The sequence below is a fragment of the Dermacentor silvarum genome, chromosome 3, assembly GCF_013339745.2.
Source record: "Dermacentor silvarum isolate Dsil-2018 chromosome 3, BIME_Dsil_1.4, whole genome shotgun sequence".
NCBI lineage: Eukaryota > Metazoa > Arthropoda > Arachnida > Ixodida > Ixodidae > Dermacentor > Dermacentor silvarum.
In genome coordinates this window covers 128,500,985-128,523,271 of record NC_051156.1, presented here as the reverse complement: position 1 = coordinate 128,523,271, position 22,287 = coordinate 128,500,985, and the positions used below count along the sequence as shown (strand labels likewise).

Below are 22,287 nucleotides of genomic sequence, written 5' to 3'. Positions count from 1 at the left end.
AGCTGTATAAGCTTGGACATGCAGCAGCACCTGCAACGCGCAGAACTGTTGTCGACGCCGTCGCGGTTTTGCCCGCGTTCGCACCGAACGCGCGTGGCGTTGGTGACTGTTGCTAGGGCCTCTGGGGGCGGCTCGGAGGTTTTCGACAAGATCAGAACGGGAAACTCGTCGAGCAGTGTCGGAAGTCTTTACCACCTTCTCGCCTCGCAACGTTTTTATATAAATGCGCATTTGGTGCCGCATCTAAACTCGCCTCCCCTCCCTCCCTCCCTTCCCCCCACAGCCTTTCGCGCGACGGAAGAAGCCGCGTTTGCTCTCTATATATGGTGATTGTAAAGGAGGGAAGAGACGCTTAATTCTGCAGCCCTTCAGGGAGCACGGCGCAGAACGCGCGTTTGTTCGCTGTGCGTTCGCTCCCCGTGAAAGCGCGCGTTCCTCGCGCCCTTTAACTCGCACATAGAGCGTCCGGCGCGCGGCGACGATTTCATCGCCGTTGACGTCATACGGAACCTCACGGCGATGGCGACAACGCCGACGGCAGAAATCCGCTTTGCGTGTCCATATAATTGCTATCGCAATAAAAAAAGTTGTCGCAGTTTCACCTGAAAGGCGAAGCATCACTTGCGATAGCAAATTTGTAGAGAGCTATACGGAGTAATGATAGTAGCTTTATCAGCTGTATAAACGTGGACATGCAGCAGCACCGGCAACACGCGGAACTGTTGTCGACGCCGTCGGCGTTTTGCCCGCGTTCGCACAAAATGCGTGCGGCGTTGGTGACTGTTGCCGGAGCCTCTGATATAAATAGGCACTTGGTGCCGCAGCTAAACGTCGCCTCCCTTCCACCCCCCCTCCCCCATGGCCTTTCGCGCGTCGGAAGAAGGCGCGTTTGCTCTACATATTTGGTGATTGTAAAGGAGGAAAGAGACGCCTACTTTTGCAACCCTTAAGGGAGCACGGCGCAGAACGCGCGCTTGTTCTCCGCCGTGGGTTCACTCCCCGTGAAAGCGCGCGTCCCTCGTCCCCTTTCACTCGAACATACAGCGTTCGGCTGCGCGCGGCGACGATTTCATCTCCATTGACGTCATACGGAACCTCACGGCGACGGCAACGGCGACGACGATGGCGACGCCAACGGCAGAAATCTGTTTTGGAGTGTCCATATAATTGCTATCGCAATAAAAGAAGCTTGAACTCGCAATCTAGCTTTGACTTCGCATCGCCACTAATATAAATTCAACAACACGCACCTCGACGCAAGTGCGCGGCAATGTTCCGCGCGCGAGCAGCGTGTGCTTTATTAGTGTGTCTTTTCGACTTTTGTGCGGTTGACCATGGCCCAAGTACGTATATACTAGGCAGAACTGTACAGTTAGGTAATGAAATTTAGAGGTGGGCTTCTGACTGCTATTTGTGGCACGTTTGTTCGCCTTGCGGTGCACTTATGGAAATGTTCTGAGGGCAACGTTTTGATGGTTCATTTTCGCATATGTTTGTATCGATTGGTTTCCGGCAGTGTCAGGAATATTTCTAATTTCCAAAGCCAATCTCTAAGTCTCTGGCAGCATTATGTTATTAGAACTTTCGTAGTGTGAGAAGCTGCCTGAGCAAGTTCCCTATGAAGATGATCATTTCATCTCGGGATTCTGCTTGCGTGGAATTTCTTTTACCATATATTTTTAAATATAGCCAGAAAGTACTGGCTTTCTATCTTGAATCCGGTGGCCCCAGAAGCAGGTGCTGGCAAGCTGACCATGCACTTTTGGTCATTAATTAGTATGTGATATTACCTCCTACTAATCAGTTTTATTCTTTCTAGATATAATTGTGGCACTGCGCCTACTAATCATTTTCCGAGCGTTAACACGCTTTTCTCGTTACTTTTGTTTTACTGAACTTTAATTTTCAAGAATCTGTTTTTATTTAGGTGTTTTTTTAGATCCACGTTTAACCTGTTTGTATACAGCTATAGAACTTGTAATGAATATTTTCATACATGTGCCTGGCTGGGGGCCGATCATTTTTGTAATAAAGCTTTATCAGTTGTATAAACAAAAAAGTGGTCGCAGTTTCACCTGAAAGGCGAAGCATCAATTGCGATAGCAAATTTGTAGAGAGCTATACGGAGTAATGATAGTAGCTTTATCAGCTGTATAAACTTGGACATGCAGCAGCACCGGCAACACGCAGAACTAATGTCGACGCCGTCGGCGTTTTGCCCGCGTTCGCACAAAATGCGTGTGGCGTTGCCGACTGTTGCAGGAGCCTCTAATATAAATAGGCACTTGGTGCCACAGCTAAATGTCACCTCCCTTCCCTCCCCCTCCTCCCCCCCCCCACCGCCTTTCGCGAGTCGGAAGAAGGCGCGTTTGCTCTACATATATGGTGATTGTAAAGGAGGAAAGAGACGCCTACTTCTGCAGCCCTTAAGGAAGAACGGCGCAGAACGCGCGTTTGTTCTCCGCCGTGGGTTCACTCCCCGTATAGTGCCTAGAATACACTATACTCCACGTGAAAGAGCGCGTCCCTCGCGCCCTTTCACTCGCACATACAGCGTTCGGCGGCGCTGAGCCGTGCTCCCTCAAGGGCTGCAGAAGATAGCGCCAACCTTTCCCTTTCCCTCAAGAACCACTTATCATCGCGCGGCGACGATTTCATCTCCATTGACGTCATACGGAACCTCACGGCAACGGCGACGGCGACGACGACGCCGACGGCAGAAATCTGCTTTGGAGTGTCCATATAATTGCTATCGCAATAATATTCTTTCTATTACCTAGTTGTAGTTTATTTTCCAAGATTTGTATGTGCGATGGCACAGATGCAGGTCAAGTTAGAGGAGAACACGCCGACGTTCTGGCCACTCGCTCTAGCTCCCTAGTTTGTCTATTATGCTGAAACATCGGGTAACGCACCAAGGTTTGCCCCGGGCTTTCCTTTCTAGCTGGACGAAGTTTACATGGCTGACTGCAGATGACAGTTCTGAAGATTCCGATAATAGAAGCGCATAAAGTCGTCTCCTTTGCTCGCCTGGCAAAAGTGGCATAACACTAAGTAGTTCTTCGTTATCTCTTTTCATGTGTTTCAAACTAAATCTTCGAAAAATCCTACTGACTTTGCCAAATTTTTGAAACAATCAAAAGTGACCAGGCCATTACGGTGGACGTTATAGTTTGTTTTCTGCCAGAAAAATACTTATTTAGGAGCAATTTTCTTGCTTCGTCTTACTTGTCTACCTTGCAAAAATCGACAAGTATATTTCCACTACTGCGTTCCTCATAAAGACTGAGGCACTAAATCTCATCAATCATGTTGATGATAGTTGTATTTTTACAATATCGTCCATAATAATAGTATTATTTCTATTACGTCAAAAGAATTAGATGTCACCAATATAGTTGACTAACACTTTCTGTTTTATTTTCGTTTTAATATTTACAAAAAAAAAAAACACGTTTAGTCCCTACAGCACTGAGTGAAGTCACCACTCTAACGATAATATTGAAATATTATTACCGTTTCAATCAGGTACGCTACAAAAAAAGAGGGTATCCAGAATAATTTTTTAGCTTCTCGTAAACCTGTCGTTCTATAAACGCTTTGTTAGCCGATAGTTGTTTTGTCTTAAAAACTTCTTACGCATACCATTGCTTGCGCTGCATTTCAAAGATCACCCCGCGTGAACGGTTTCAGGGGCAGGCGGTAGCTTTGAAGGCAGGAAAGCTCCTCTGGTATTCAGGCCAATAAAAAAGCAACCACATTTCGTATCTGCCAAAACACGTGCCAGGAAAACCTCGCTTAACGCCGCTTACAAATCTAGCAAAAAGTTTCGCCACTTGACGGTGTTCGGTCTCTCTAGCGATACGCTCGGCGCGCACGAAGATAAGCGAGCGGAGTCGGCAGTACCGCATTATCCGAAGCAAGTACCACGCCGCTTCTTCTAACAAGCGAGTGCCGATGCGATATCTTTGTCTACGGCAGCATTATTGGATCGCCGGCAGACGAGAACCGTGCCTCAGCTATTTCTGCACTGCTTTGTGTGATTGTGTTTATTTTGAAGGAAGCTTTCTTGAGGTTATCTCGGGAAGCTGCCGCTATCTGGGATACCACCGCTATCGCGAGATTTCACGTGACTAAGCGCCGGACTTCGAACGGCGGCTACAAAGTTTCTGGCACAGTACCCAGCTCGCTGTCTCTCTCTCTCTTCGCACAGTGTCAGGAACGCCGTTCGTCATCTACTTCGACGCGTTTGGAGAAGAGTAATGCCACGTACACACTAGCTGAAAAACGCGCGCGGCGCGCCTCCGGTGGCAAGACGCGCGCCGCGAAAGCAGCCGCGATACGGGTTTTTGTTGCCGCGGCAGGGATCGCTCCTGGACCGATTTTTTGCGGTTTGCCGCGTGCCGCGGATGAAGGAGACCAATGAGAGCGGCCCGCTTCCGTGACGTGCGCGCGGGAAACTGGTGCCATGCGGACACGCCCGACCGCTTGTTTCTCGTTTCGCACTATCATCTGCACTCGTGAGCTCCCGGATAGTTCGAGAAGGGGAGAGGAGTTTAGTCTGTCACGTGATTGCCGCAGCGGCGCGCCGCCGGTTGGTGTGGCCGCCCTGCCGCTGCTCCGTTTGGCCGCCGGCGGCGCGCCGCGCGCGTTTTGCCGCTAGTGTGTACGTGCCATAACGCTAAATCTGAGAAACTGATCGATGGAACCACCGAATGAGAACCCTCGCCGAGTATCGCCCCTGAATAAAACCTACCTTTGCTCTGCAATGCATACTGTCCTGGCTGGTGACAGCCACTGGACGAATTTGTCCCCGAAATGAGCATCGCGTCTCTCACCGTGTTGCTCCTGTTTGCGCTGTTGTCTCATGAAACCGTAATTTGCACCGATTCGCGCATTGCGTCAGTTATGCCTGATTTTTGACGGGGCGTTTACATTGTGGCGAAAGGTTGCTGCTGTTTGTCAGTTAGTATAATCGAAAAAGATCACAGCGGCGTTTCTTAAATGATGGACGCTGGTGTTAAAGAAAAGGTTTGCCTGCCTAGCTCCCTGCAATCAGGAGTTTATCGGCGACCTCTCGTTGACTATAGAAGCCGTCGCGCAATAAAAACAGAAATTTATGTCTCATTGTTGATATCGAGTCCGATTCCCCCAGCGCAACAGCTCGAAGCATTGCGGCAGTAGCCCAGTGCCTGCTTTTCTGAGAACTCATAGCGATGTGCCATTTTTTCTTGCCGGTTTCGCCAAAGCTTCGCTTACGCTGATTCCCGCAATGTTGTAAGATATGTATAATTTTACCAGAGAAAATACGTTTTGCTATTTCTATCGACCATTGCTTGGCCCCACTGTCATTAAGATTCGTGGACAACTCAAGCATCTTCAACGATGTCTAGCCTTTCAATCGGCTGATGCTCAATAGGCAGGCGAATTTGCTCCGCACCCTGAAATATTTACGGATTACGAACAAGCGTGACTAATGTGAGAAGACACAGCAAGCATGCGGTTGCCTTACCTCGATAGCCAAAGAGAGGTGGGCAGTCAGAGCGAGATCGGCGAGAGTGAGCTTATCGCCGACAGCGAACTTCCCTTCCCCGATCAGGTGTTCGAGCCCTCTGACTACGTCCTCTTCAAATGCTCTCACTTCTTCGTCAGTTGGCTTGGAGTTGCACCAGACACGAGGGCGCTATAGTGTGGATGAATACAAACAGAGAGAGAGAATCTTTGCGAAATAAAGAGAGATTACTGAAATTCACCATGAATAACTGGCATATCTGCTCCATTTCCATTCAATTCACTCGATTTCATTTTTTTTCACCATCCACAATTCACTGTTGGCGGATCTCGCTATTAACGTGAGCGTATCGCCGCTCGAACCACTGAATAAACGCAAAGGAATATGATTGCAATAGACTCGTCGCGTTATCACAGTGAAAGTGCCCGTTAGTAAATGTCTACATTGCACGAAATATATCTGCAGATCCCGAAAGATGTGTGATTTGTGTACAGAGAAAGGAGCTCGATCCCGCTTTAATCATTTGGGAAAATGCAAGTTATCGTTCGTGTATGGGTCAGGCAAATTACATAATCGGCATTTTATAAGCTACGTGCGTGCAGTGTTTGCACAGACGCACGCAATTTATTATGCGCTGAGAAATTGGGATATTGAAAGACGATGGTCGTGTATTCTTTTCTAGGAAATTGAATAAAAATTTGGGACACTTGCTTCAATGTTCAAATTGGGCAGGTTAAATAAAAAAGCAAGCACCTATATATATATATATATATATATATATATATATATATATGTATATATATATGTATATATATATATATTTCGTTCACTGAATAGATCGTCACAACATAAAAAATGTATTCGTCATCATGACCAATATGTACACAGCAAGGGTAGCCTGTGGGTTTTCACCTCTGGATAAAATAAACATCACAGACAATTATTACTTCATTGCTTTTTCATTCCACTTATAATAGAGGAGCAATCCTCCCTAAATTTTAAAGAAACGCACGTAAAACCAGAAAACAAAAACAATAAAGGGAAGCAGCACAATTGCAATAATACGCACCCATGTGCCTTTATCTCGTCGTTCGTTTACACACCTTTTCTAGACACGTATTACCAATACTCTTTATGTCCGTATTCAAACTGCAGCCAAGCCTTGTCTACTCATTTTCTGACCTTTATTGTACATCTATATACGTTCTGCGTTGCCCTATGGGCCTGATTCAAATGTGTACGAATTTTACGCGAACAGACTGGCTTTATTTAAGTCACTATATCTGTTTTTATAGCAAGCGTATGATGTTATTGTTTCATGTATCAGAAACAAAAGCGTGAGTAATCGTTCTATATTATGCCTACATCATCCTATTCATACATTATTTAAAAAAGAGTAACGGCAATAATTTTGCGTGTTTATTTGGGTATCTTGATCACAAGACTGGGCGCAAACAACGCTTTGAAGCATCGTGCTTCTAAATATCGCGGGCCGCATGCTCGATATGCGGGGTGCGTGGACAGGAGAAAGATTTGTGCAACGTTAAATCAATAAAAAGTTGCTTGCGTAAATTATGTTTCATTCCTTGCTTTAAATAGCGCGAGTGCCAGAGGAGTCAGATGTCAAAGAGATGCGTTCATGGGCGTTTTGTAAATTCGGTATTTCTTGGTTGTTTATGTGAGTTGTGAATTGAGAAACTAAGTATTGATAGTCAAGGCGCGTGCGTGACCAGCAATAATGTAGGTACTAACGCGAAAGAAATGAAGTCTAATCAGAAGATAGTTGTGTGTTATTACTAGAAAGCGTGATCTGCAATCACTTCGTGGCTGATTCCTTAAAGTGGTGAAGTTGAAAATATAGGCATACATGTGGGTTCCTCAGTAGAGGTATGAGCTAGAGCACTGCACGGGCCGAGGCCGGGCCCGTTTTTACGTTGGGCTGCCCACCCAAGCCCAACAAAAATGTTATGGCGAGACCCGGGCCCGGCATGGGCCCAGAAATAATCTACGTTACCCGCCCGGCCCGGCCCGCCACCCCTTTACCTTAGGCCCGAGCCCGACTCTATACCGGGCCGGACCCGGCCCGATACCGACAAAGACATGTTTTTCAGAGTCGAGACGCGCGAGGATAACTCGCTGCACGTGACATGCTCAACACCGGAAAGTCCGAGCCCGGCCCGGGCCCGCGCCAAAAAACCCGAGTCCGGCCCGGGCCTAGGTCAAAAAGCACATGCCGTGCCCGAGTCCGGCGCGAGCCCATGAAAAAACTGGCCTGCCGGGTAGCTTTCGGGTAAGCCCGAGACTAGAAAGAATTATGCTATTTTCTTCGAGTGTGCATCTTGAATGTTGTTAAATTGGTATTGTATTGCACATGAAGGTACGCTTAAGGGAAATTAGCTAAAATACTTATACTTACGACGAAAACCACTGAATGGTTATGAATTGTGCTGGAAGCACATGCCAGAATCTGGTCGATGCGAGTTCGAGTCTTGATGCAGGTAGGGTATAGATCAGACTCGGGGGCGTACTTGCGAAGCAGATAGTAGGCGATGGCATTGCTGCGTGGAAGAGTGCAAGTAAGTCATGCGGAAGAAGAAATGGGGTTGCTCAAATGAGAGAAGTCGCAGCCAGCCCAAAATACAATAGAATGCTGAATTACTACATTCGGCAGGTGCCAGCGTATGGCTTAAAAGATGATTCGTCTACCACAATGTCATCATTGGTCAAACATATATATATATATATATATATATATATATATATATATATATATATATATGTGTGTGTACAGGGTGTTTCAGCGAACACTTTCAAAAATTCTTAAAGGTTGCCTGTGGCAGATAGCACAATTCTAGTTGATGAGCTGGTCTACTCGAAGAGGCGGACCTTACTTGCACAAAAATTGAAATGCATAATCAAATAATTAACAGAAATTCACTAATTAAGTTTTTAACTAATTGCCTGATGGCCCATATTGCAATGTACAAATTGTAGCCGTGAGTTGCAAGGCGGATCCACTTGGAACGAATTCTCGGGATGCCACCAGTTTCGAGATATTAATTCCAGAACTTTGCGGAGAAATGCATTGGCGTTCCAGTTAGGTTCTTAACAAAACGTCACTTCATGCATTGAAGCTCAAAATTAACTGGAACGCCAATGCATTTCTCCGCAAAGTTCGGGAATTAATACCTCGAAACTGGTGTCATCCTGAGAATATATTCAAAGTGGATCAGCCTCGCGAACTCCATGGCTACAATTTGTAAATTGCAGTATGGGCCGTCAGGTAATTATTTAAAAACTTCATTAGTAAATTTTTGTTAATTAGTCGATTATGCTTTTCAATCTTTCGTGCAAGTGATGTCCGCCTCTTCGATTAGACCAGCTCATTAACTAGAATTGGGCTATCTGCCACAGGCAACCTTAAATAAATTTTGAAAGTGTTCGCTGAAACACCCTGTATAATAAACATATATATGTATATATGCCTAGCTAGTGTCCTATGGGGATCTGTCAAACATTATGAGACTGACGAAACTGCTTCAGTAGGGCGAGCAATTGTATGCGTGCGCGAACGTGTGTTTGCCAACAGCTTCACTGCGACAGTGACAACAACAGCATCACATCGATGACTATGGTCTGACGGCCGACTTGTTGTAGCCCGGCGAAGAAACGTTACAGTGTTCTGCCGCTGCGGTAACGACTATAACTGCTTGCAACGTTTATGTCTATATAGTACGTCCTTCACTAGGTATGCCAAAGTGGAAATGATAAATTAGTTGTATGTAGAAATTGAGACGCCGAGGCAGCGATTCCGCGAAGATTAAGGTGATTAATTGCTGCTGACTAGGGAAGGATGGTTGGGAGAACTGTATGCACTCAGAAGTATGACCTGTATCTAAATACAGCAAACACTTTATACCTCATGTACCGCAGTGGCATATACCGAATCCGGGAGATTCGTCATGAATGCACCTACACGCATTGACCCACAAATGGGGTAGCACAAACATAAGAAACAAAAGGAAATTATGAAAGCCGGTAAACCTTATGCGCTATTCTATTAAGAGGTCTGTGTGCCTCTCAGATGCATAGGACCCGGCATTACATGTTCAGGTTGTGCTAATTCATGGATATGCTAGAAAACTAGCGTGCCCTTTGAGTGACGTCATTTCGGCGACATAAGCTCACGCGAGAAACTATTCGAGAAACGCATGGTGAAGCCTTCCATAAAACCTGGATGGATGGATTGATCGACGCATGCTAGGACCGTCCCCTTTGAAACGGGGCGGTGGGTTGCACCACCAAGTTCGTTATTATATTGGCTAATGTCCTACCGGTCATCAAAACAAAACAAGCAAAAAAAGACGACAACAAAAAAACATGAAGAATTTCCATCACCAAACTTTCTGAATGCGTAATGGGAACTTTGTTTTTGTAAGCCTCCGTTGTTTGTCGTTTCTTTACTTTTCTTCCACCAATCTTCCAATCGACCCTTACTAATCTCTTTTGTGGACAGGTTTACTTTCCCCCTGCTCTCGCTGAACTCAAGCGCCTCAAGGAAGCCTAGAGGTGCCTAAATCGACCGCTGGGCAGATATCTTCACATTCTAATAGAATATCCTCCATCGTGTCCCTAAGCTTTACTGCAGCAAGCACAGGCTTCTTCCTCTTTATTGTACCTGGCTTTATGAGTGCGCGCTCTAAGGCATTCTGATCTCGCTTCTCAAAGTAAACAGCTTCCCTTTCAGTTATCGTAAATTGTTTCTTCCATAATTTCAATTTTTCCTCTTGAGTAGCTACACATCGAAGGTTTCTTTTCCATTCCCGCCACCCATGAGATTGTATCTGCCTCTATGACTTTGCGCTTGACACTATGTTTTGCCATGTTGCTTACCATACCGTATGGTCGCGTACTTGCTGGTAAGCTCATAGTTCCTTTCCTTCACTGTGAATCAATGTTCTTTCTGTACAATTATCCGAACACTCTCCCAGCCCATTTACTTTCCTCCACATTCATCAGTCGTTGTTCGAAATCAATTTTACTGTGAGCTTCCCTTAATTCAAAACTTGTCAAGCCCATATCACCCTGCACAGCTTTATTTGTAGTCTTCACGTGAGCGTCCAATGGGAGGCGTCCCTCAGACCTTTGGTTGCCATCCAGTCCTGATTGTACCCCTGACCAAGGTATTTATGTTCTTTTACCCGAGGTATTTCCTAACCCTATATCGACAATGTCGGTTCACTGTTTACATTGAATACAATAACACCTGATTCTTAATGCTAAATTTCAGACTTAATTTCTCGCCTTCCTGTCCACGGATATTAGCCAGACGTTCCATACCACTTCGGTTGTTTGCTGGCAACGAATGTCGTCAGCATAAAAAAAACCTGGAAGTTGCTGCTCTACTATTGTACCCGCCATTTTGAACACATTCATGCTAGTGGCGCCATTTTGCGCGCTTGCTAGAAAACTAGCATGCTCTTTTAGCGACGTCATTTCCGTGACGTACGTAAACGAGATAATTCCTGGTGAAGCCGCCATCAAACACTTTCGTATTAAAATAATATATTGCAGTGGACATGAGCTCCACCCGGTTTTTCCAAATATAGATCCTTTTCGCAGAACAGTTTGATGCAGAAGAACGAGAGGGCGCTAATGGCGGCACGCCGCACGCTGCCTGAGCGAAAGCACACGAATACGAAACCATTACCGCAACTGCCCTGCTACCGTGCGTTCAGCTGTCGCAACTGCTCCTGGGCGTTCGCCAATTAGGCACTGTGTTTCATTGATGCTGCAAAATCTAGAACGGTAGACTGAATACGTGTGCAGTAGTTGGCTGCAAAAATAGTGATTGGCATATTAAGGAATAGAATGAGTCTGTGTGACCAAGTCCACGGACAGAGCGTTACACAAGGATTCCCTGTGTCGCCGAATCTTCGCGATGCATGGCTTTTCTCGGAGTTACAAAAAAAAAAATCACTCATTCGGCAGCACTGTATAGCCAACCTCCAAAGAAAGAACTTCAAAACCGGATTGGCGGCGAGGGTGAGTACCGTTCGTTAAACAATGACAAAGGAAATAGCGCTACCTCCTAGCATAGTATGTCTCTCGGCTGTTATCTACACACGCGCACCGCAAGTCACACGCAAACTGACACCCACTCTTTCGCCAACGTATCAAGAATAAGGGAATGGGAGTACACTAGAATCAATGCTCCGAAGCATGGGTGACGGCGACTACACCGAGTACACACGAATAGTCGAAGCAGGACGTTTCGTGATGGAGGGGGTAAGGTAGCGCCTAGCCATAATACATCTTCGCTACAATCTATTACAAAGTACAGAACATCTAAATCTCAAGCCCTCCTTCTGGGAAGCAAGAAGAAATCTACCAGAACCGAGCACATTCGTTAGCGATATGCAGAAAAATAAACAATTGAATAGAAAATGCACCGAGAAATGTTACTGAGTTAGAAACATTACAAACCGCTAGTTCAAAGTGTTCGCCGAATAAAGAATGAGAGAAATAAGTGCGAACCCTGGTTTATTTCACAAGCGCTAACTTTGGAGAGCTTCGAATACACTTCTAGCGCTGCTTCTTGTACTGGCAGCGTATAGCTTGTACGATCACAAGGCGTAATCAGCTCCAGAATTGTTTACATGTCCTCTGTAGCTTTGGCCAAAGCTTTGTGTTGTCCATTCAGTCACCGTATACGATATACACCGAAATAGAACTTTGCTTAGTCGCACCGGCGTCATGAACAGCCACTGTGAACGCAGAGGTAGCTGAGGCAAGCACTGGACGCGTCACCACATGATCTAACATGGCGGCGCCCACCGAGTTGCCATGAAAAGGATCTATAAAGGGAGTTTTTATGTCGAAAAAATTTACCTGAACGCTCGCAAGATGGCAATGCTAGTGTCTGCTCTAAGCTGCACTAGCGTTTCCCATCATCATCATCATCATCATCAGCCTATATTTATGTCCACTGCTGGACGAAGGCCTCTCCCTGCGATCTCTAATTACCCCTGTCTTGCGCTAGCTTATTCCAACTTGCGACTGCGAATTTCCTAACTTCATCATCCCACCTGGTTTTCTGCCGTCCTCTACTGCGCTTCCCTTCTCTTGGTATCCATTCTGTGACCCTAATGGTCCACCGGTTATCCATCCGACGCATTAAATGGCCTGCCCAGCTCCATTTCTTCCGCTTAATGTAAGCTAGAATATCCTCTATCCCCGTTTGTTCTCTGATCGACACCGCTCCCTTCCTGTCTCTTAACGTTACTCCTAAATTTTATTGCGATAGCAATTATATGGACACTCAAAAGCAGATTTCTGCCGTCGGCGTCGCCGTCGCCGTCGCCGTCGCCGTGAGGTTCCGTATGACGTCATTTGGAGATGAAATCGTCGCCGCGCGCCGAACGCTGTCAATGCCTCCTTTACTAGATGCTTGCCGCGTGGTCCGGTAAACCCGGTTCCGTGCCCTCTCCCTTTTCTCTTCTCCGCGAAAAGGCAACGAGCGCCGCTTGTGGCGCACGTCTGCAACTTAGGTCACGTGCTGCGGCCTCTGAAATTACTGTAGCATCTGTTACCGTCTCGGAGTCGGCAGGCGCTATAGAAGGGCCGGCGGAAGTCGTCGACCACCGCTGCCGCCGCCGCCGGAAGTTGAAAAGGCAACGAGCGCCGCCTCACGGAATTTATGCTGAACTAAGGGAACCGCCGCCCCAATGGGAAAGCGAGCAACGCGACGGGCATCTAGTAAAGGAGGCATTGACGCTGTATGTGCGAATGAAAGGGCGCGAGGGACGCGCGCTTTCACGGGGAGTGAACGCACGGCGGAGAACGAACGCGCGTTCTGCGCCGTGCTCGCTTAAGGCCTGCTGAAGTAAGCGTCTCTTTTCTCCTTTACAATCACCATATATGTAGAGCAAACGCGCCTTCTTCAGACGCGCGAGAGGCCGTGGGGGAGGGGGAGGGAAGGGAGGCGACGTTTAGCTGCGGCACCAAGTGCCTATTTATATCAGAGGCTCCGGCAACAGTCACCAACGCCGCACGCATTTTGAGCTAACGCGGGCAAAACGCCGATGGCGTCGACAACAGTTCTGCGTGTTGTTGCTACCAAAGCCGCTCACCTTACTTCGTATGACATTGCTGTGTTGCTATCGCATTCATTGCTTCGCCCTTAGGGCGAAACTGTGACATTTTTTTCGTTCCATCGCTCTTTGTGCGGTCCTTAATTTGTTCTCCAGTTTCGCGGACTCAGTTGTGCCCCAGATAAATCCGAAATTATCAGGGTACATGAAAAAAGATACAAAAGTAATGGAGACATAGACGTACAAATTGAAGGAGTCAAAATAAAAGAGGTAACCGTTGCACGAATTCTGGGTTACTGGGTTCAGAGTAACGGAAGAGCAAACCACACAATAAACATGTTAAAATCAGCGACAAAACAAGTCGCCAGAATGATACAAAGAATAACATATCACAAAAAGGAATGAAGGAGGTGGATACAATTAGATTAGTACAGGCCCTTGTAATGAGCAAGATAACGTATAGTCTACCTTTCCACACACTAAACAAAAGTGAAGAAGCGAACATCGAGTCTATAATTAGGAGCGCCTACAAAGTGGCCCTAGGGCTACCGGTAGGCACACCAACCCAAAAATTGTTAGACCTCGGAGTACATAATACCTACGCCGAGCTAAAAACAGCGGTACTGAACGCACAGAGAAGTCGTCTAAGCCAGACGAGGGCGGGGAGAGAGATTCTCGCTAGGGTGGGCTTCCCACCGTACCCCCCGAACCTGGACGAGGTACTGGTGGAAATCCCGGATCCCGTCCGATGCAAGATCTCGGTCGCTCCGCTGCCCAAGAACATGGACCCAAACCAAAACAAAAAGCGGAGAGAGGAGAGAGTAAGATGGCTCCGTAAACACCTAAAAAACAAAACAAATGTTTTGTATGTGGACGCTTCGAGGTACAACTGTAAACGGGCCGTTGCAACAGTAATTGGCAGCGAAAAGAGAATGATGACGAGTGCCTCCCTGTACACGTCCTCGATCGCAAGGGCGGAATGCTTTGCCATTGCCCTGGCGATCAAAGAGCAAGAACGAAGGGAGGAACCACACACGACTATTATCTCCGACTCGCAGGATGCGTGCCGTTTCTTTTTGAACGGCCGCCTCCCCATAAAAGTTAAAGATTTCCTTGGCGGGAGATTGACAAACAGATACAGGTTGATCTGGTGTCCGGGACACACAGGCCTGGAGGGAAACGAGAGTGCGGACGCTTTTGCTCGAGGGCTCACGAACCGAGCAGAGCCTCCACCGCACTGTCAATTCTCCCAAACATTCCAGGAGGAGTCAACCGAGGAGGACAATGACCCATCCCGAATGACCCCTCGCGAAGTTCTTGCTCACCAGCGTGGCACGCGACGAAAATACAGCACCCCCCACAAATCATTAGAAGGGGAGGACGCCATAGACCTCCGCAGGATTCAAACGGGGGTCTTTCCAAACCTACAAAGATTAAACAAAATTTTTCCAACGCTGTATGGGCACGCCTGTCCGTGGTGTGGTGGCTCGCCATCGCTATACCACATTTCGTGGGGTTGCCAAAATAGACCACCAAATTTAAATACCTTTTTAGGTAAATTTGAACTATTGAACACTTTGGAGCAATGGGAGGCACAACTCGCCAGCTCTGACCCCGAGGTGCAGCTAGCACTTCTCGGTCACGTAAGGCAGGCGGCAGAGGCCAGTGGAGCCCTGGACTTGGGGCCCCACCCATCGAGCTCATAACCTTTCACCCCAAGCCCTTTTCAATAAAGTTATTCCTCCTCCTCTCGAGTTTCTTTGTTAACCTCCAAGTTTCTGCCCCATATGTTAGCACTGGTACAATGCAATGATTGTACACTTTTCTTTTAAACCACAGTGGTAATCTCCCAGTCAGGATTTGGCAATGCCTGCCATATGCACTCCAACCCTATTTTATTCTTCTGTAAATTTCTTTCTCATGATCAGGATACCCTGTGAGTAATTGACCTAGATAAACGTACTCCTTTACAGACTGTAGAGGCTGACTGGCGATCCTGAATTCTTGTTCCCTTGCCAGGCTATTGAACATTATCTTTGTCTTCGGCATATTCATCTTCAACCCAATTCTTATACTTTCTCGATTAAGGTCATCAATCATTTGTTGTAATTCGTCTCCATTGTTGCTGAATAGAACAATGTCATCTGCAAACCGAAGGCTGCTGAGATATTCGCCGTCGATCCTCACTCCTAAGAATTCCCAGTCTAAGAGCTTCAATACTTCTTCTAAGCATGCAGTGAATAGCATGGGAGAGATTGTTTTTCCTTGCCTGACCCCTTTCTTGATAGGTAACTTTCTACTTTTCCTGTGGAGAACCAAGGTAGCTTTGGAATCCTCGCAGATATTTGCTAAGATATTCACGTATGCCTCCTGTACTCCTTGATTACGCAATGCCTCTATGACTGCTGGTATCTCTACTCAATCAAATGCTTTTTCATAATCTATGAAAGCCATATAGAGAGGTTGATTGTACTCCGCAGATTTCTCGATTACCTGATTGATGACATGGATATGATCCATCGTAGAATATCCCTTCCTGAAGCCAGCCTGTTCTCTTGGTTGGCTGAAGTCAAGTGTTGCCCTGATTCTATTGGAAATTATCTTGGTGAATACTTTATATAATACTGAAAGCAAGCTAACGGGTCTGTAATTCTTCAATTCTTTAACGTCTCCCTTCTTGTGGATAAGTATAACTTTGGCGTTATTCCAGCTCTCTGGTACACTTGAAGTTTTGAGGCATTGCGTATAAAGGGCCGCAAGCTTTTCAAGCGTGATATCTCCTCCATCTTTGATTAAATGTACTGTTATTCCATCTTCTCTAGCCGCTTTTCTCCTGGTCATGTCTTTCAAGGCCCTTCTAACTTCATCGCTAGTTATAGAAGGAGCTTCTGTATCCGGTTCATCACTATTTCGAATGGAAGTAGCTTGGCTGTTTTGGGAACTGTACAGTTCAGTATAGAATTATTCCGCTGCTATTACTATGTCATCTAAATTGCTGATGATATTACCATGCTTATCTTTCAGTGCATACATCTTGCCTTGTCCTATGCCAAGCTTTCTTCTTACTGATTTCATGCTGTGTCCATGTTTTACGGCTTCCTCAATCTTTCCCACGTTATAATTTCGAATGTCCCTTAATTATTTTCTTCTTGTTGATCAGTTTCGACAGTTCAGCGAATTCTATCTGATCTCTTGAGTTGGACACTTTCATGTTTTGACGTTTCTTTATTAGGTCCTTTGTTTCTTGGGAGGGCTTCCCTACTGGTTGCCTGGGTGCTTTACCTCTCACTTCAATTGCTGCTTCTGAGATCACCCTAGTTACGGTTTCATTCATTACCTCTATGTTTTCTTCGTCTTCCTGTTCTAAAGCTGCATATTTGTTTGCGAGCACCAGCCTGAATTGGTCTGCTTTCACCCTTACTGCGTCTAGGTTGGCCTGTTTCCACTTGACTAATTTCACTCTTTCTCTCTTCAAATTGAGAGAAATCCTAGATCTCACTAACCTATGGTCACTGCACTTTACCTTACCTAACACTTCTACATTCTGCACTATGCTTGGATGGGCAGAGAGTATGAAATCTATTTAATTCCTTGTTTCTCCATTAGGGCTTTTCCAGGTCCACTTCCTGTTGCTGCGCTTCCTGAAGAATGTATTAATTATTCGGAGCCTATTCCTTTCCGCGAATTCTACCAACATCTCTCCTATTGCATTCCTAGAATCGATGCCGTAGTTGCCAATTGCTTGCTCACCAACCTGCTTTTTGCCCACTTTTGCATTGAAGTCGCCCATGACTACAGTATACTGAGTTTGCACCTTTCTCATTGCTAATTCGACATCTTCATAAAACTGTTCTATTTCTTCATCATCGTGACTGGAAGTTGGGGCGTAGGCTTGTACAACGTTCATTTTGTACCTCCTATTCAGCTTTATTACGACGACTGCTATCCTCTCACTAATGCTGTAGAATTTGTCAATGTTGCCCGCTGTGTCCTTATCGACTAGAAATTCTACCCCGGATTCTCTCTTATCTGGAAGACCTCTGTAGCAGAGGACGTGGCCGTTAGTCAGCACTGTGTAAACCTCACCAGTTTTTCTAACATCACTAAGGCCAATAATATCCCAGGCAATGCCTGATAATTCCTAAAATAGTCCTGCTAAGCTAGCCTCACTCGAGAGGGTGCGCGTGTTGAACGTTGCCAAGTTCAGTTTCCATTGGCGGCCTGTCCGGACCCAGAGATTCTTAGCACCCTCTGCCACGTCGCAGGTCTGACCGCCGCCTTCGTCAGGTGCTCCGCACCCACTGGTGTTCGCTGCAATTTGTAGATTAAAAAATCAGGACATCTTCCTGCCGCCTCCTACATTTAGGGCAATTACAGAGCAGCGATGGCAGCATCATTAGATTCTCGATATACGTGTACATTTCCGGTATTCTAGCCTCGTGTTACTGTCCTCTTTTCTGGCAGCAGGAGAGAGCAGCATGAACACTTGTCAACGTCGTATATCGTGATCACAAACTTTCGCTGCGAGTATTCTCGCCGTTTTCTCATAACCTCTTTACCAGCTCGAACGCTTGTTGCAATAACGGTCGAATATGGTATGGCCTTCAAAGGCTAGTTACTGTTCCTCGTTTTGCGTTAGTGGATGTAGCTTGCGTACACAAGGGCATGCGATTTTTTTGTGAGATAAGTTATGGCTCAATAATGTCAGTGTCGTGAATTCAGCGCCATTTATTGCTCCTGTCCGTAATCTATAGCAGCATTTGTGCAAGCAGTCCGTTCCTAATTTGCTAAGAGAATCCACCTATGCCACGAGATATGCGACAAAACCTTGACCAATAATTAGGCATATTCCTTGAATAGAAGCAAGGCGAGCTTCTGTCAAAAAAAGGTATTCTGGCTGCTGCAAGTCTCGAGCAATATTCCCTGAAAATGCGAGAAAAATTATATACATCATTGCAAGAAACGTTCGACGATTCCACGCTTATGTCAGAATTGCTCTGAAGCAAAGCGTCCTTTCATGTTCGCGCAAATGCCAAAGCAAATTCTATGCTAATGCAAATGTAATGACAAAAATGTTTGCCAAAAAGAATTCTGACAGAAATAATTTACGGTGATTGTCTAAGTTGTGCGAGAGCATTAGCAGGACAGACACCCGCACACATTTCATTCAACCTGCACAACATACTTACTTCTGTTGTGCCGAAGATGCTTATCACGTAATGGCGCTTGCTGCAGTATGGTGAGTGCGTAAGCCATCTGAAGTGTATACCCCTCACAAAGATGTCATCCATGACAGTACCTACCCCACCCGCCGCAGTGGCTTAGCGGCTACGGTGTTTCGCTGCTAAGCACGAGGTCGCAGGATCAAATCCCTGCCCTGACGGCCGCACTTCGATGGGAGCGAAATGCAAAAATGCCCATTTCCCGTACATTGCGGGCATGTTAAAGATCTCTTGGTGGTCAAAATGCGGCGTGCCTCATATTAAAAAAGTGGTTTCTGCACGTAAATCCCCAGCATTCGTTCAGTCATGACAGTACCTGCACTTGAGGTAGGCACCGAGTTTGTGGGCAAGCTCTACCCACCCCCCCTCCCCAATGACTCGTTCTTTAACTCTGGAAAGCATTTATATGTAGGATTAAAAAGGCAAATGTTATGTCCCCTGTCATTATAATGAGCCAGACCTTTTTTGTGTTATGGTAATGAAGCACTGTACTAAGTGTGTATTTGACCACGCTTATGGAGACGGAGAACGGGACCAGCATCTCGCTGGCGTTCTGCTCCTCGCTTTCGTTGAAGTTGGGGTTCCCTGGCTGCATTAGCTTTGGTGACGTAGCGCCGTCGTTGTTGTCGTTGCCTTTACGATATGGCAGGTCACTTCCTACCGGTTTTCTACGTCTATTGGTGCTCTCTCTGATGGTCCATCTCTAACTGATGGGAGGCTTGGTGTGTGGCTTTCATATAGCCGCTTGCTACGGATGTAACAACTGCAGAGACATCTGCCGTCGCACCGAGTGATGTCCACTATCACGCTCTGCCAGTGGCCTATTATCGAACGTGTTGCGCACCCTTTGTCAAGCGTTAACGTTGCCCTAATTCTCCTTCATCCACCTTAATCGACCTTCATCCACCTTAATCAACCCTAGCCCTCCTTAATCCACCTTAATCCAACTTAGTCGACCTAATCCACCTTAATGCACCCTAATTTACCCTAAGGAACCCTAATCCTCCTTAATACACTTTAATCGATCTTAATCAAACTTAATCCACCCTACTCCTTCATCCCTCTTGATCCACCTTAATCCTCCATAGTCGACCTTAATCCATCTTAACGCACCCTATCCCACCTAGCTTATTCAACCCTACTTCTCCTTAATAAACCTTCATCAGACTTAATCAACCCTAATCACCCTATCACCTTAATCCTCCTTCATCCACCTTAATTGGTGGATTGGCGGGTAGACTACCTCAGCCGCTGGTCGGCCCTGTATTGCACAATTTTCGGGATCGCCCCACTGTGACCTTGTCGACGTGACTTCTTTCTACACAGCCTGTCGACGCAAGCACTTTTGCTCAGAACGGGAACATATACAGCTTCGCTGTAAAAAAAAACGCTTCCGGTGCGAATAGGGTAAATTTGGTCGGCGAATATGTCAACACTAGATTTTGCTTTTCAAATCACGCAGACTGACCTAGGCTTCTGCTGCACCCTCTTGTAATCATGCCATTGAAAGACGGGCCTACAAACTATCAACCTGAAAATTTATTTAAGGAATAGTATTCATCGCAATAACCATCGCATCGCGATGGCTAATCGATTTCTAAATGTTTGCCGCACTCAAATATAAATAAGGAAGCAAGCATTGTCCCATTGGACATGGCGTACTTATAAAATATCTGTTTGCAGTAACATTGACCGCCTGTTTTGTAGGCGCATTCAACTTCAACGTAGGTGGAATAAGGAACGCGCAGTGGCAGCGGGGGTCTGTGCTAACGAGTGCCGCTGGAATGGTCGGAAAGCTGATATAGGTAACATCGGGCTCAAATCAGGCTCGTTCTAAGTATATTCCCGCCTGAAATACGCCACTCAGCGCCGTGATTGCGAACGCAATCTCACTGCATTATGTAAAGAAACTGCCAGTTGCCGATGCCAATTTATTCTCAGTAGAGCCGCAATAGCACTTCTAACAACAGTTTAACTGCCGCTTTGCGCATATTATTCCGCCACCTCCAGAGACTCACCTTTCGTAAACAACAAAGCCGTCATCGTCAATGGCTGGTACCTTGTGAAACGGATTTATCTGCGTGGTGACAAGAATTGAGTTGCTATCGTCATGAAAAATACAAAACTATGCACATCTGTGTCAGCATGATGCGATTTAATGCAATATCGTATTTATGCGCATTTATCTCGCAGGCCCTTTATTCGTTCCTGTTTATTTCACTTTCTTTACAAGGTTACGCGAATATAACGCGCCGCGTTAAAACGTAATGATCCATTTGACTCGCTGAAATTATTTCAAGCATGTTTACTAGGCTCCCCATCACCTCACCCCCGCTACGTTTTTTTTAAAATGAAATCACTAATATCTCTGCCAAGTTTTCGCTTCCAATGTATTGCGAAGTAGATTTGCGTCTATCTTTTTTTACCGCTGCTTGTACGTTTTATTGCTTTATACTATGCCCATATTTTTGTGAGATCTTGTTCCTTCAGTTGTAACGCTCTCACTGTATTTTTCACATTGACTTTGCTATACCACTGAATCGAATCATTGAAAATTGTTTATGATAATTTCACCTTGCTTTTTTTGTTCAGTGTGGCAATTGTTTCTATGCCACTTTAGAACACTGGGTGGAATACATGTACTACGCCTAACCAACACGGGATGAGCAAGAGAAGCCTTTGCTTGGAGCCAGCTTTCCGACAAGAACATTCGTCTTCTCCAAGGCAACAAATGTTGAATAGTGGTCGAAATATGTACCGTACTTAACGAAAAAAAAAGATGATACCTTGCATTTGGGTTCTGCGACCTGTTGTGCTCGGAATATTGGTGCTGCATTATGCTATACCGCTAGCCTAGGCAATAGTCTCCTGAGGATGCACTGTCATCTTCTTTTATTCGCGCTACTTAACCCGCCCATCTTGTACCTTCTTTATTCCGATGATGCATAAAAAGGAACTATTATATCAACCAGTAGTGAAAATACGTGCGTACTCACGAGAAACATTTTAGTTATAAGTGGGGAGGGTAGCCGAGCAAGAAGATTTTGGGATGTTACGACAGGTTTATTATTTACCAATACAATGCGGCCCCCCAATAAACAAAATGTTGTTGATCTGTATCCTGTTGGCTGCACGAGCGAAATGGATACCATTTTGTTTATTGATGGTGCCATGAAGCAACACCTTCCACTTTTTTCATTTCGTGGTGCTCACTGCAGCCCGTTTTCGAGTTTTTGTACGAGTAAATACATGCGCGTTATTTTCTCTTCCCTCACCCTTTGGTCTATTGTTATATGATAAACCTGTAGCAGAATGTCAAATCTCTTGCTCGGCAAACCTGCCCACCTGTCATTAAAGCTTAGCTCACCAGCATGCCCCCATTTTCACTACTGGTTGACATTGCGGTTTTCTTGTCAAAAATTAATGTAATGCGCAAAATATGTACACGGTGCATGGGCTA

General features: G+C 45.9%; 2 protein-coding genes across 2 annotated transcripts in view; one reads left to right on the top strand and one right to left on the bottom strand.

Annotated features, from left to right (window-relative positions):
* The window catches only part of LOC119445778 (glutathione S-transferase 1-like), a 603,258-nt gene that overhangs the window by 504,677 nt on the left and 76,294 nt on the right, over positions 1-22,287 (top strand). The gene's annotated exons all lie outside the window — the stretch shown is intronic.
* LOC119444775 (uncharacterized) overlaps positions 1-22,287 on the bottom strand; it is a 59,077-nt gene that overhangs the window by 1,950 nt on the left and 34,840 nt on the right. Inside the window, exons 7-9 of the mRNA XM_049664733.1 lie at positions 20,846-20,904; positions 7,929-8,070; positions 5,513-5,683 (exon numbers count right to left, since the gene is read on the bottom strand). Of these exons, the coding sequence (XP_049520690.1) occupies positions 5,513-5,683; positions 7,929-8,070; positions 20,846-20,904 (372 nt within the window). The remainder of the gene's footprint in view (positions 1-5,512; positions 5,684-7,928; positions 8,071-20,845; positions 20,905-22,287) is intronic.